Genomic DNA, 12,704 nt, shown 5'->3' with positions numbered 1-12,704 from the left:
GCAATCTACTTTGGGGCAAGAGCGGAGCTGGGCCAGATAGACGAGAACAAAAGATTGGTGGGAAAAGCTGTGGCTGAACAATGGACTACTTTCAAAGAGGAGAGATGGTTTGGGTCAAGTTCTCAAAAGTGAAAGGACAAACCAATCCAGACCTCCCTAGTTTTAAAGGGATATTGGAATTCAAATATAGAAAAGGTGTGCTTATGACAGGTTTGAGAGAAAATGCAATGGAGTGCCAAGAGGAATGCAGAAAGTTTTTAGAGGGGAGGTGGAAAAGCAAATTAGAGATGCAAAGGGAGGCTATGTGAAGGGACTGATGGCCAACGTAAAACAGTGTGCCAAAGTTGTAAGAGCACATCAATAGTAAGAGTGTTTTTAGGAGGATTAGGGCTGATTAGAAACCAAAATGACGATTTGTAAATGGAAAGCAAGAGGCATGACTGAGGTGTAAAATGAAGAACTAATTGTCTTTGCCAAGGAGGCTAGAGAATTGTAGACTTACGCTCTCATTCAAAAACAGTTCAGCAATTACAGATCCATCAGGTTAATATCACTGATGAAGAAGCTTCTAGGAACACTTTTTTGTGATGATAATCACATGTAAAAAGATGGGTTGATTAGAAATCTATGCTGGCTTTTCCTAAAGGGAAAATAGTGGGTTACCTAACTTGTTGGAGCTTTTTGAAGAGGTAACAGGAAGGTTTGAGGGTAATGCTGTTGATATCGTATACATGACTTCCAGAAGGGGTTTGATACAGTGCCACGCCTTAGACTTGAGACAAGCGCATGGAATAAAAAGGACAGGACAATGTGGGTATAAAAGTGGCTGAGAAATAGGAAATGAGCCATCGATGAATACTCTTCAGATTGAGGGCAGTCTTGTAGTAGAGTACCACAGACATCTGAATTGGAATCCTTTCTTTTCCTGATGTATAAATCATCCAGGTTTTGGTGTGCAGGGGCAGTTTGCAGATTTGAAACTTGGAATAATTATAACTCTGTGGGAAGGACAGTGTAGACTTTGAAAACAGCATAGACATAGGTTGATGGAGTGGTGGGTGAAATTCAACAAGATGATTTTAGGTGATGCATTTTGGTATGAAAAATGTTGGCAGACAATACAGAATAAGGCATAAAGGAGCAGAGGGACTTGCAAATGTATGTGTGTAGATCATTGAAGTCAAAAGGACAAGTAGACGGAACAGCTAATAAAGCATACAGTATCCTGGACTTTATTAGTAGAAACATGGAAAACAGAAACATGCAGAAGACTATGATGAACTTGTACAAAACAAGTGTTCAGTCTTAACTGGAGTATTGTGTATAGTTCTAGATGCCATATGTTGCAAGGATTTGTATGTAGTGGAGAAAGTACAGGAAAGATTTAGAAAAATGGTGCCGGGGTGAGAAACCTGTTATGAGGCTACTTTAGGCTTTATAAGGCTCTGGTCAGGCCACAATTGAAGTATTGTATGCAGTTTTGAGCCTCCTATCTCAGAAAGGATGTACTGGCCCTGGAGCGGGTTCAGAGGAGGTTCACGGGAATGGTCTCGGGAATGGAAAGCTTAACATGAGGAATATTTGAGGACTCTGGGGACTATACTCCTTGGAGTTTAGAAGGATGGGGGGGATCTAATTGAAAATGACAGAATACTGAATGGCCTGGACAGAGTGGATGTTGGGAAGATGTTTTCATTTGTAGGAGAGACTAGGACCTGAGGGCACAGCCTTGGAGTAAAGGGAAGACCTTTTAGAACGGAGATAAGGAGAAACTTCTTCAGACAGAGAGTGGTAATTCACTGCCACAGAAGGCTGTGGAGACCAGGTCATTGAGTACATTTAAGACTGAGATAGATAGGTTCTTGATTATCAGGGGTTACGAGGAGAAAGCAGGAGAATGAGGTTGAGGAATTTATCAGCCATGATTGAATGGCGGAGCAGACTTGATGGGCCAAATGGCCTAACTTCTGCTCTTATGTCTTATGGTCTTTAGGGAGGTTGGAACTGTTCTCCTTGGAGAGAAGGATAAGAGGAAATCTGTTAAGTTTTCCAAATCATGAGATATCTAGATAGAGAAGATGAGCAGAAACTGGATTGAGAACAAGAGGGCACATTTAAAATGACTCTTGAATCTAGCAAATCTGATGTAAGACATGCTTTTTCACAAATAGTTTGGGGCTGAAATGCACTGCCTGGAAATGTAATGGAAGCAGATTTAATTGAGGCGTTCAGGAGAGCATTAGATGAATATTTAAATAGAAATAAGGTGCAAGGATACAAGATATGGCTGGTGAATGGCAAGTCATAATGCTCACATTGCAGATGTGATGGATTGAATTGTCTCTTCCTGCACTGTGTAATGATTTGTGATCCTGATGGGTCAAATGGCCTGCTTCCCCTAATACATAGGTTTTTTTAAACTTGTGGGAATATTTAATTGCACAGGTTGTTAGCAAAAATTGTGACAATTTATTGACAAAGTGAAGACACTTTATGGATCCAGTTTCTTTCGATGCTTCAGTCTCTCATTTTTCCCTTTTTAATCCACCTTGTTTGCCTCATCCTGACTGTTCAAATTGTATTTAGTGATTCCATTGATATGTTATCATGATTGGACTATTTGTAAAAACAATCTAGTGTTTCCAAATTGTATTTCTTTGCAAAATATTAGCAACGTTCACTTTAAATGTGTATGATGCTAGCTGTAGGGCTAAATATAAGATTAATGAATTTTGAAAAGGTGTTATAAGCTTAAATCTTATTTCTTGCCAAATTACATTGAACTGAGCTGGAGACATTGCTTTTGTTTTGGGTGGCTTGGATAAATGGGATGAGAGAAGAACTTTTGTAAATTGTTCAGCACAATAGCTATTTGGGTGAACCAGACTAGAAACTACTACATGGCACATTGTTAATTGGGCAGAAGCTTCTAATTATCATCCAGTGGTTGTAAGGATAACTCCAATTTTAACCTGTTACTGTAAGCTTTTAATTTTATACAGGGAGTTGATACTGGTGTGGAGCAAACTGCAGCTGCAACTTGATTCATCCAAGCAACACTTTCTAGAGAAATGTCGTCATCTTTTACTAACATCCAGAAATGTGAATCATATCTTCCTCTTTATTAGGGTCATTCAGAATGAGGTAAGCAACTTGCTGCTGTGCATTGATCATTAAAATGCTGTAGGCAGTTATAGAAAATAATCAGGCAGATGGATTATTGGGCGGACTAGAATGAAAAGAATGTAGTGATTGAGCTGCAATTATACAAAGCCCTAGATTAACCACACCTGAGGAAGGATATGTTAGCCTTGGCAGTGTAGATTTACCGGCCTGGTACCTGCAGTGCAGGGGTTAAATTAAGAAGAGATATTACACAACTAGGATTATAGATATTTTAAATTAACCTGTTCAGTGAGATACACATCTGGAGCATGTGGGACTTGAGCTTGAGCTTCTTGGCTCAAAGAAGGGGAAACTACCATTGTACTACAAGAGCTGTCAACTAAGATTGTTTCCTGGGATTTGGGATTGTGTGATTTACCAAGTTTTCAAGATATCAAGTACAGTTGATAGGACAATTAGAAATTAACAATTTCCATTTGATTAGGGAGTCTGGGATTTGGAGAATAATCTAGCAAATTAGATCCAGGCCTGTAAGGAATAATTTTAGAAAACACAAATGATGTTAAAAGTTTAGAACTGCTTCTGCAAATGCCAGGTGTTGGCTCAATTGTTAATTGTAAATCAGGTTAATGAGCTTTGCTTAATCAAGGGTATTATGGACTTCAGGTGCAAGTCAGCAGTGATCTAATTGAATGGCAAAACAGATGGAAAGAAATGACCCATTTATTCCCACAAATCTCTCATCAAGTGGCTTAGAAATCTTGGTTTGGTTTATCAATATGAGAGGTAGCAAAGTCTTTTTCTTTATTTGCTTGTGGGCATTTACTGTCCATCCATACTTGTCCTTGAGAAGGTGGTAGTGAGGAGAGTGTTTCTGCTGTCTTTTTCTGGTGCCTAGGTCAATGCCAGGTGATTTGTACAGTTTCTTTTTTTTTTGTTGAGACTTTGTAGCGATTGATACAAGTGAGTAGCTTTCTATACCATTTCAGAGAGCAGTTGAGAGTGAACCACATTGCTGTGGTTCTGGTGTCAAATGTAGGCCAGGCCAGGTGACGATGGCAGATTTCCTTCCCTGAAGGAAATTAGTGAGTCAGGTGGATTTTTCCAACAATAGACAATGGTTTCATGGTCATCAGTAGATTCTTAGTTCAAAATATTTTCTCGTTAAATCTAATTCTACCATCTGCTGTGGTGGGATTCGAACCTGGGTCACCAGAACATTAGTTGAATTTCTGGATTAATAGTCTAGCGATAATACTTGGCCATTGTTGTACTTGTTTGTGAATAGCAGAGAGACTTTATCTTTTTATGTCCTGAGATGTTGCAACTTCAGCCCCTTTTAACGTTAATTACTATTTACTTGCAGGCCTGTACTCTTTAAATGTTTTACTCAACCTTATTTTATTACCTCCTCCGGAAAATTTAATTGTTCATGCTTCAGACCTTTGGTGTTTTTCCTTGAAGAACCAACTAGTTAGAGTTGTGGCGTCAAGGCATTTTGCTTAGAGGTACCGATCACTACTACAGATCGTACAGCACGGAAACAGATCCTTCGGTCCAACTAGTCCCCACTGACCTGCGTTTGGCCTATATCCCTCCAAACCGTTCCTGTTTATGTACTTATCCAAATATATTTGGACTGTACCTGCATCCACCACTTCCTTTGGCAGTTCATTCCAAACATGAATCAGTGTTCAAAAAAATTTCCCTTCATATTCTTTTTAAAACTTTCTCCTGTCACCTCAAAAATATACCCTCTAGTTTTGAACTCCCCCACCCTAGGAAAAAAAGCCCGAGCTATTCACCTTATCTATGACACATGATTTTATAAACCTCTACAAGGTCACCACTCAACCTCCTATGTTCCAGTGAAAAGTTCCAGCCTCTCCTTATAACCAAACCCGCCATTCTTGGCAATATCCTGGTAAATCTTTTCTGAATCCTCCCCACTTAATAATAACGTTCCAAGAGCAGAGTGACCAGAATTGGACACAGTACCAAACGAGGTCACCTAATGTCCAGTACAACAACAACATGATGTCCCAATTCCTATACTCAAAGGTCTGAGCAATGAAGGCAAGTATGCTGAACACCTTCTTAACCGTCCTGTCTACCTGTGGCACAAATTTCTGACAATTATGTACCTGAACCCCCAGGTTTCTCTGTTCTACAATACTGCCCAGGGCTCTGCCGTTGTTTGTTTTACCACAGTGCAATACCTTGCATTTATCCAAATTAAACTCTGTGCCACTCCTCAGCTCATTGACCTAATTGATCAAGATCTCTTTTTAATCTTAGTTAACCTTCCTCAGTCCACTATACCACCAATCTTGGTGTCATCTGCCGAGTTACTAACCATGCCTCCTATATTCTCATCCAAATCATTTTATATAAATAACAAACAAAAGTGGACCCAGTACCATCCCTGTGGGTCACAGCTGGTCACAGGTCTTCAGTCTGAAAAACAACCCTCCTCCACTTCCTACCATCAAGCCAATTTTGGGTCCAATTGGCAAGCTCACCCTGAATCTGTGTAATCTGACTTTGCTAATTAGTCTACCATGTGGAACCTTGTCAAAGTCCATATAAATGACATCAACCACTCTGCCCTCGTTAATCTTTTTGGTTACTTCTTTAAAAAGCTTTGATCAAGTTTGAGAGACATGATTTTCTGAGCACAACACCATGCTGACTATCCCTAGTTGACGCTTCCCTCTCCAAATGGATATAAATCCTGTCTTTCAGAATCTCCTCCAACAACTCACCTGCCATTGATAGCAGGGTCACAGGTCTATAGTTCTCAGACTTCTCCTTTTAAAGTCTTTCGTAAATAAAGGCACAATATTAGCCACCCTCCAGTCCTCCGGACTTCACCCAGGTTATAGGTGATACAAATATTTCTGCTAGGGACCCTGCAATTTCCTCCCTAACTTTCCACAACACCTTGGGATACACTTGATCTAGTCCCAGAGATTTATCCACCTTTTTATGTTTTCTAAGTCTTCCAGCCTTCCTCTTCTGTAATATGAACTGTTTTCAAAATAATGTTTATTGGAACAATCCCTCTTCCGTACCTACACCGGCCCTAAACCCCACCTCTTCCTCCGTTACATTGATGACTGTATCAGCGCCGCCTTGTGCTCCCACGAGGAGCTCGAACAGTTCATACACTTCACTAACACCTTCCACCCCAACCTTAAGTTTACCTGGACCATCTCTAACACCTCTCTCCCCTTCCTGGACCTCTCTGTCTCCATATCGGGCAACCATCTAGAAACCGATATTCATTTCAAGCCCACCGACTCCCACAGCTACCTAGAATACTCCTCCTCCCACCCACCTTCCTGCAAAAATGCTATCCCCTATTCCCAATTCCTTCGCCTCCGCCGCATCTGCTCCCAGGATGAGGCATTCCACTCCCGTACATCTCAGTTGTCCTCGTTTTTCAAGGACTGTAACTTCCCCCCCCATCGGTGGTTGAGAACGCCCTCAACCGTGTCTCCCACATCTCCCGCACCTCATCCCTCACACCCCGTCCACGCAATAAGAACCAAAAAAGAATCCCCCTCGTCCTCACGTACCACCCCACCACCCTCCGGATCCAACGCATCATCCTCCGACACTTCCGCCATCTGCAATCCGACCCCACCACCAAAGACATCTTTCCCTCCCCACCCTTATCTGCTTTCCGGAGGGACCACTCTCTCCGTGACTCCCTTGTCCGCTCCACACTCCCCTCCAGCTCCACCCCACCCGGCACTTTTCCCTGCAACTGCAGGAAGTGCTACACCTGCCCCCATACCTCCTCCCTCACCCACATCCCAGGCCCCAAGAAGACTTTCCACATCAAGCAGGTGTCAATCTGCCAATGTGGTATACTGCATCCGCTGTACCCGGTGTGGCTTCCTCTACATTGGGGAAACCAAGCGGAGGCTCGGGGACCGCTTTGCAGAACACCTACACTCGGTTCGCGATAAACAACTGCACCTCCCAGTCGCGAACCATTTCAACTCCCCCTCCCATTCCTCAGACGACATGTCCATCCTGGGCCTCCTGCAGTGCCACAACGATGCCACCCGAAGGTTGCAGGAACAGCAACTCCTATTCCGCTTGGGAACCCTGCAGCCCAATGGTATCAATGTGGATTTCACAAGTTTCAAAATCTCCCCTCCCCCTACCGCATCCCAAAACCAGTCCAGCTCGTCCCTGCCTCCCTAACCTGTTCTTCCTCCCACCTATCCCCTCCTCCCACCTCGAGCCGCGCGTCCATCTCCTACCGACCAACCTCATCCCGCCCCCTTGACCTGTCCGTCCTCCCTGGACTGACCTATCCCCTTCCTAACTCCCCACCTACACTCACCTTTACTGGCTCCATCCCCGCCTCTTTGACCTGTTTGTTTCCTCTCCACCTATCCTCTCCTCTATCCATCTTCTATCCGCCTCCCACTCTCTCCCTATTTATTTCAGAACCCCCTTCCCCTCCCCTTTTCTGATGAAGGGTCTAGGCCCGAAATGTCAGCCTCTCTGCTCCTATGATGCTGCTTGGCCTGCTGTGTTCATCCAGCCCTGCACCTTGTTGTCTCTTTATTTGCCCAAGTTCTCTAGCCTCCATTTCTTTCTCCACAGCAAAAACTGATGCAAAATATTCGTTAAGTATCTCACCCATCACCCGAGGTTCAGCACAAGGACAACCTCGTTGATCTTAAAGGGGTCCTATTCTCTTTAGTTGCTCTTAATGTACGTATATAATCTCTTTGGATTATCCTTAACATTATCTGCCAAGGCTATCTCATATCCCCTCTTTGCCCTGCTGATTTCCCTCCTAAGAATGCTTCTACTGTTTTGTACTCCTTGAAGAGATTCATTTGATCCCAATTATCTATATCTAATGTATGATTCTTCCTTCTTCTTGACTAGAACCTCAATATCTTCATCTATTGTTCACTAATCTTACCAGCCTTACTCTTCACTTTTAACAGGAACTTAATGCCTCTAGACCCTCATTATCACAGTTTTGAAAGTCTCCAACTTGTCACTTGTCCTCTACCTGCGAACAGTCTACTCCAAACAACTTTTAAAAGTTCTTGTCTCATACCATTAAAATTTGCCTTACTCCAATTAGAACTTTTAACTTTTATGGAAGACTTATCCTTTTCCATAACTATATTAAAACTAACAGAATTATGATCACTAGTCCCAAAGCGCTGCCCTACTATCACTTCAGTCACTTGCTCTACCTTATTTCCCAAGAGGAGGTCAAGTTTTGCTCCTTCTCTAATAGATATATTTACATATTGATAAAGAAACTTTTCTGGAATACATTTAATAAATTCCTCACCATCCAAGCCTTTAGCACTGTGGAAGTCCCAGTCAATGTTTGGAAAATTAAAATCCCCTACTATTACAACCATATTATTCTTACATATATCTAGAACATAGAACAGTACAGGCCCTTCAGCCCACGATGTTGTGCCGACCTATTATCCTACTAAGATCAAACTACCTTGCATACCCTACGTTTTACTGTCTGAGGGATCTTTACATATATACTCTTCTATTTCCCTCTGACTATTGGGTGGCTTACAGTTCAATCATCTTAAAGTGTCATCCTTTTCTTATTTCCAATTTCTACCCATATATTTTCACTGGATAATCTCTTAGAAATATCCTCTAGTTACAGTAGCAATGTTTTCCTTCATCAAAAATGCCACTCCTCTTCCTCTTTTGCTTCCCTTTCTATCCTTCCTATTGCATCTAAAACAATAACATTGAGCTGCCAGTCTTGTCCTTTCCTTAGCCAAGTTTCTCTGATAGCTAAGATGATCCAGTCCATTGTTCCTATACGTGACCTGAGTTCATCAGCCTTACCTGTAAGTCGTCTTTCATTGAAATAAGTGCAGTTTAATTCTTCAGAGTTACCTCGTTCTCTGACTTGTCCTTATCTGCTTTTTCTAATAAAATTATTCTTTTCTGTAACAGAACCATCTTCATCTGTCTTTCTATTTTACCGCTACATAGGAACCCCCTTCTCTCTACTAGTTTAAAGGCTCCTGAAATAGAACTAACAAATCTCCCTGCCAGGATATTTGTCCCTTTCCAGTATATGTGAAACCCATCCCTTTTGAACAGGTCTTTTTTGCTGTAGAAGAGATCCCATTGATCCAAAAATCTGAATCCTCATTGCACTATCTCTTCAGCCATTGATTTGTCTGTCCTATCTTTTTATTGCTACTCTTGTTAGAATGTGTCATCGGGAGTAAAGGAGAGATTACTACCTTTTTGAGGTTCTGCTTTTCAACCTTCCACCTAACTTCTTATATTCACTATGCAAAGCTTTTAACCCTTTCCGTAACTATGTTGTTCCTACCAATGTGAACAACAACTTCTGCCTTCTCACTCTCCCCTTATGACAATAATCTTCAACTATTTTGAGATGTCTTTAACCCTGGCACCGGGAGAGTGTACTATCCTAGCTTTACCCTCATCACCACAGAATCCCCTGTCTGTACTCCTGACAGGAGAGTCCCAAGTAACAATTATTCTTTTAAATCTTGGCAAGCCCCACCTAACACAAGATTCGTTCTGACTGTCCTTCTATTTTCCTCTGAGAACTATCCTCTTTAACTATACCCATAATATCTGTTTGAGAGAGGAATAACCACAGGAGACTTCTGAACTACCTTCTTACCTTTCCTGACAATCACCCATCTATCTGACTGATCACATACCTCTCCAAATGACATTCTGTCTCTTGAATGCCGACATTAAACCTAAAAAGAAGCTCTTAAAAGTACCTTGTCTATAAAAAAAAGTACCTTTCCATATCCTCAAATTTTAATCATAAGCATGCAAAAAAAGTTAAAAAAACATTTAAAATCTTTAAAAAACGTCAAGCACTTAGCTGAAACCCGAGGAAAAAGCCACCTCCTCTAGTCCTCTATCAGTCAGCTTTTAAATCTCCTGATAAACAGAAAAATCTCTGTCCAGCGACATTGAACAAACACGTAGACAGGCCTGTTCCAAAAGCTCTGTAAAACAATCTCTCCTTGTTTTTATTGCATATTTTTATTAAACTATAAAAGTTTCAAACTGAAAAATCCCTCTCCACGTTGACACTCAACAAACACACGTGGTGGCCTCTTCCACAGATGATGTTGCCGGGGCGGGGAGAGGTTGTGTGTGGAAGAAACACTACCTCGTGTTTCTTTTAGACTATAAAAAGCTCCAAAAAAGGTCAAAATGAAAATTTTCTACTCCTGCTATATCATAACCATAAGAAATCCACAAGAAAATCCTGCAACTCGGGAGCAGCTGCAAGATCCATGATACTCTTGTTTTGCCATTTTTTAAATTATCAAGATTCTGGACATTTGAACTTGTTTGAAATAAATATTTTAAAGATTTTTGTTTGTACAGGTGTATATTTTCCTGGTGACTATATACGAAGAAGTAGGGAGGCAGTGACACAGTGGTAATGTTACTGGACTAGTAATCCAGAACGCTAGTTTCAAGTCCCGGGGATGTGAGTTCAAGTTCCACCATGACAGAAGGTGAAATTTGACTTAAAATAAAAAAAAAAGTCTGGAATATTTTTAAACATGCTAGCTCAATGGTGACCATATAACTATTGATTGCTGTGAAAACCCATCTGATTTACTAACGTCCTTTAGGGAAGGAATGAATCTTCCACTGTTATTGATGGTTTGCAGGAAACCTGTACACACATTAATGGGGTTCTTGATAGTGAAAACAGACCAGTTACTTCAGAAACTGCTAGTGTAGATGAACAGAGTAAATTCAGGAAGTTAACAGGGGACAAAGATAACAAAATTAGTATTGCTGATGTTCCTGATGAGCCACAGTGTTCAACTGATCTACATGGAGCACTAAATGAACGTTTGGAAGTTCAGGAAGATCCTAATAAAGATGTTGCTCCTCAACCGGATGATGATGTAGTTGATCAAGTGACAAAGGAAATATTTGGTTCAGATACAGCAACTGTTCAAACTGAAAAGAACACTCAAAACTGTGTTCTTAGTAAGCAAAATTCGACTGCTCACAAAAATAATGGAGCTCTATGCAGACAAGAACAGATACAAGATGGTTCTGTTTCAAAAGACAAATTGGAAAATGAGAGTGGACATGAAAGTTTCCTGTCCTGTCCAGGCCATAGTTGTTCAAAGGTCTTCAGTAAGATTCAGTTTCTGACTAAGCATGCACGGAAATGTCACTCCTCTGATGAAAATGTGCAAGATTACCTAATGAAGTGGTATAAGGGCAAAAACTTGCTGCTCGGCCATCCTTACCCGGTTTTGCCTACATGTGACTCAACTCCGGTTGAGTTTTAACTTGAGGATGGACACTAAGTTCTGGTCTAGCTAATGACATCTTCTGTATGAACTTTTTAAAAAAAATTGTTTTACTGGGCACAGTAAGGGAAGACTTCAGTTCTCCTTTTTTTGGTGCACCCTCTCCAAAATCTTTATTTACTGTAATCTATTTAGCACTGGTCCTTATTCTACTTATTGTACAGAGATGGAAGTTAAGAATCACATTGCTAATGCTGTCACTTTTGTCTAAAGCCGCAATGTATTTTTGCAGCCAGTTTGTTTTTCTTCTTTGGTTTTTAATGCAAATATTGAATAATTTTAAATATGTATTATTTAAATATAGGTTGGAACTGAAGGCTTGCAGTTCTGTGTGGAGCTCTGTGCACGTGCTCTACGGATAGATTACCAAGATGAACCAAATACTAAAACTTTGGTGTGTAAAACACTCTCCTATCTGCTGCCAAATGATTTGGATTTCTGTAGAGCTTGCACCATTACAGTTTTTTTCTCCGAGTGCACTTTGGAATCTTTCCACGCTGTTGAAAGTCTGTACAGTCAGCCAGATCAGCTATACACTGAAGATACTAGCTTGGTTCCAAGTTTCCTTCGCTGTGAGCTGCTGCTTGTTTTAAAAACCACCTGGCCTTTTGATCCAGAATTTTGGGACTGGCGGATTTTGAAAAAAAGCTGTCTTGCTTTAATCCGTAACAAAGTAGCCTTAACTAATGCACATGGATGTAAACTAGTTTCAAAGCATGGAGATAACTTGTCTTCTAATGGAAATTCAAAAATCAAGAATAAGGAAAAACATAATAAAATGCCACAGTTAATCCCAGGTGCATCCAGAGCAGATGGCCACCTTGCTTCAATGCATCGCTGTATGTTATGTAAAAAGGAATTTCTTGGTGGGCACATTGTACGCCATGCACAGGTTCATCCGCAAAAAGGTGCCTTCTCTTGCCTAATTTGTGCAAGAAAATTTAGATTGAGGGGACAAATGCTTAAACATTTAAAGACTCATGTGAGAAAACTTCAGAAGCAAAAACTTGCTGCTCGGACGAATACTAATGAATCTTCCACTGTTATTGATGGTTTGCAGGAAACCTGTACACACATTAATGGGGTTCTTGATAGTGAAAACAGACCAGTTACTTCAGAAACTGCTAGTGTAGATGAACAGAGTAAATTCAGGAAGTTAACGGGGGACAAAGATAACAAAATTAGTATTGCTGATGTTCCTGATGAGCC

General features: G+C 41.0%; 1 protein-coding gene across 1 annotated transcript in view; it reads left to right on the top strand.

Annotated features, from left to right (window-relative positions):
* Nucleotides 1-12,704, top strand: part of LOC109927527 (zinc finger protein 654) — a 43,751-nt gene that overhangs the window by 29,858 nt on the left and 1,189 nt on the right. Inside the window, exons 7-8 of the mRNA XM_048603062.1 lie at nucleotides 3,003-3,144; nucleotides 11,800-12,702. Of these exons, the coding sequence (XP_048459019.1) occupies nucleotides 3,003-3,144; nucleotides 11,800-12,702 (1,045 nt within the window). The remainder of the gene's footprint in view (nucleotides 1-3,002; nucleotides 3,145-11,799; nucleotides 12,703-12,704) is intronic.

This window comes from Rhincodon typus, chromosome 11, assembly GCF_021869965.1.
Source record: "Rhincodon typus isolate 14 chromosome 11, sRhiTyp1.1, whole genome shotgun sequence".
Lineage (NCBI taxonomy): Eukaryota > Metazoa > Chordata > Chondrichthyes > Orectolobiformes > Rhincodontidae > Rhincodon > Rhincodon typus.
Note: the sequence above shows the minus strand (reverse complement) of the source record. Positions and strands in the feature narration are given on the sequence as shown.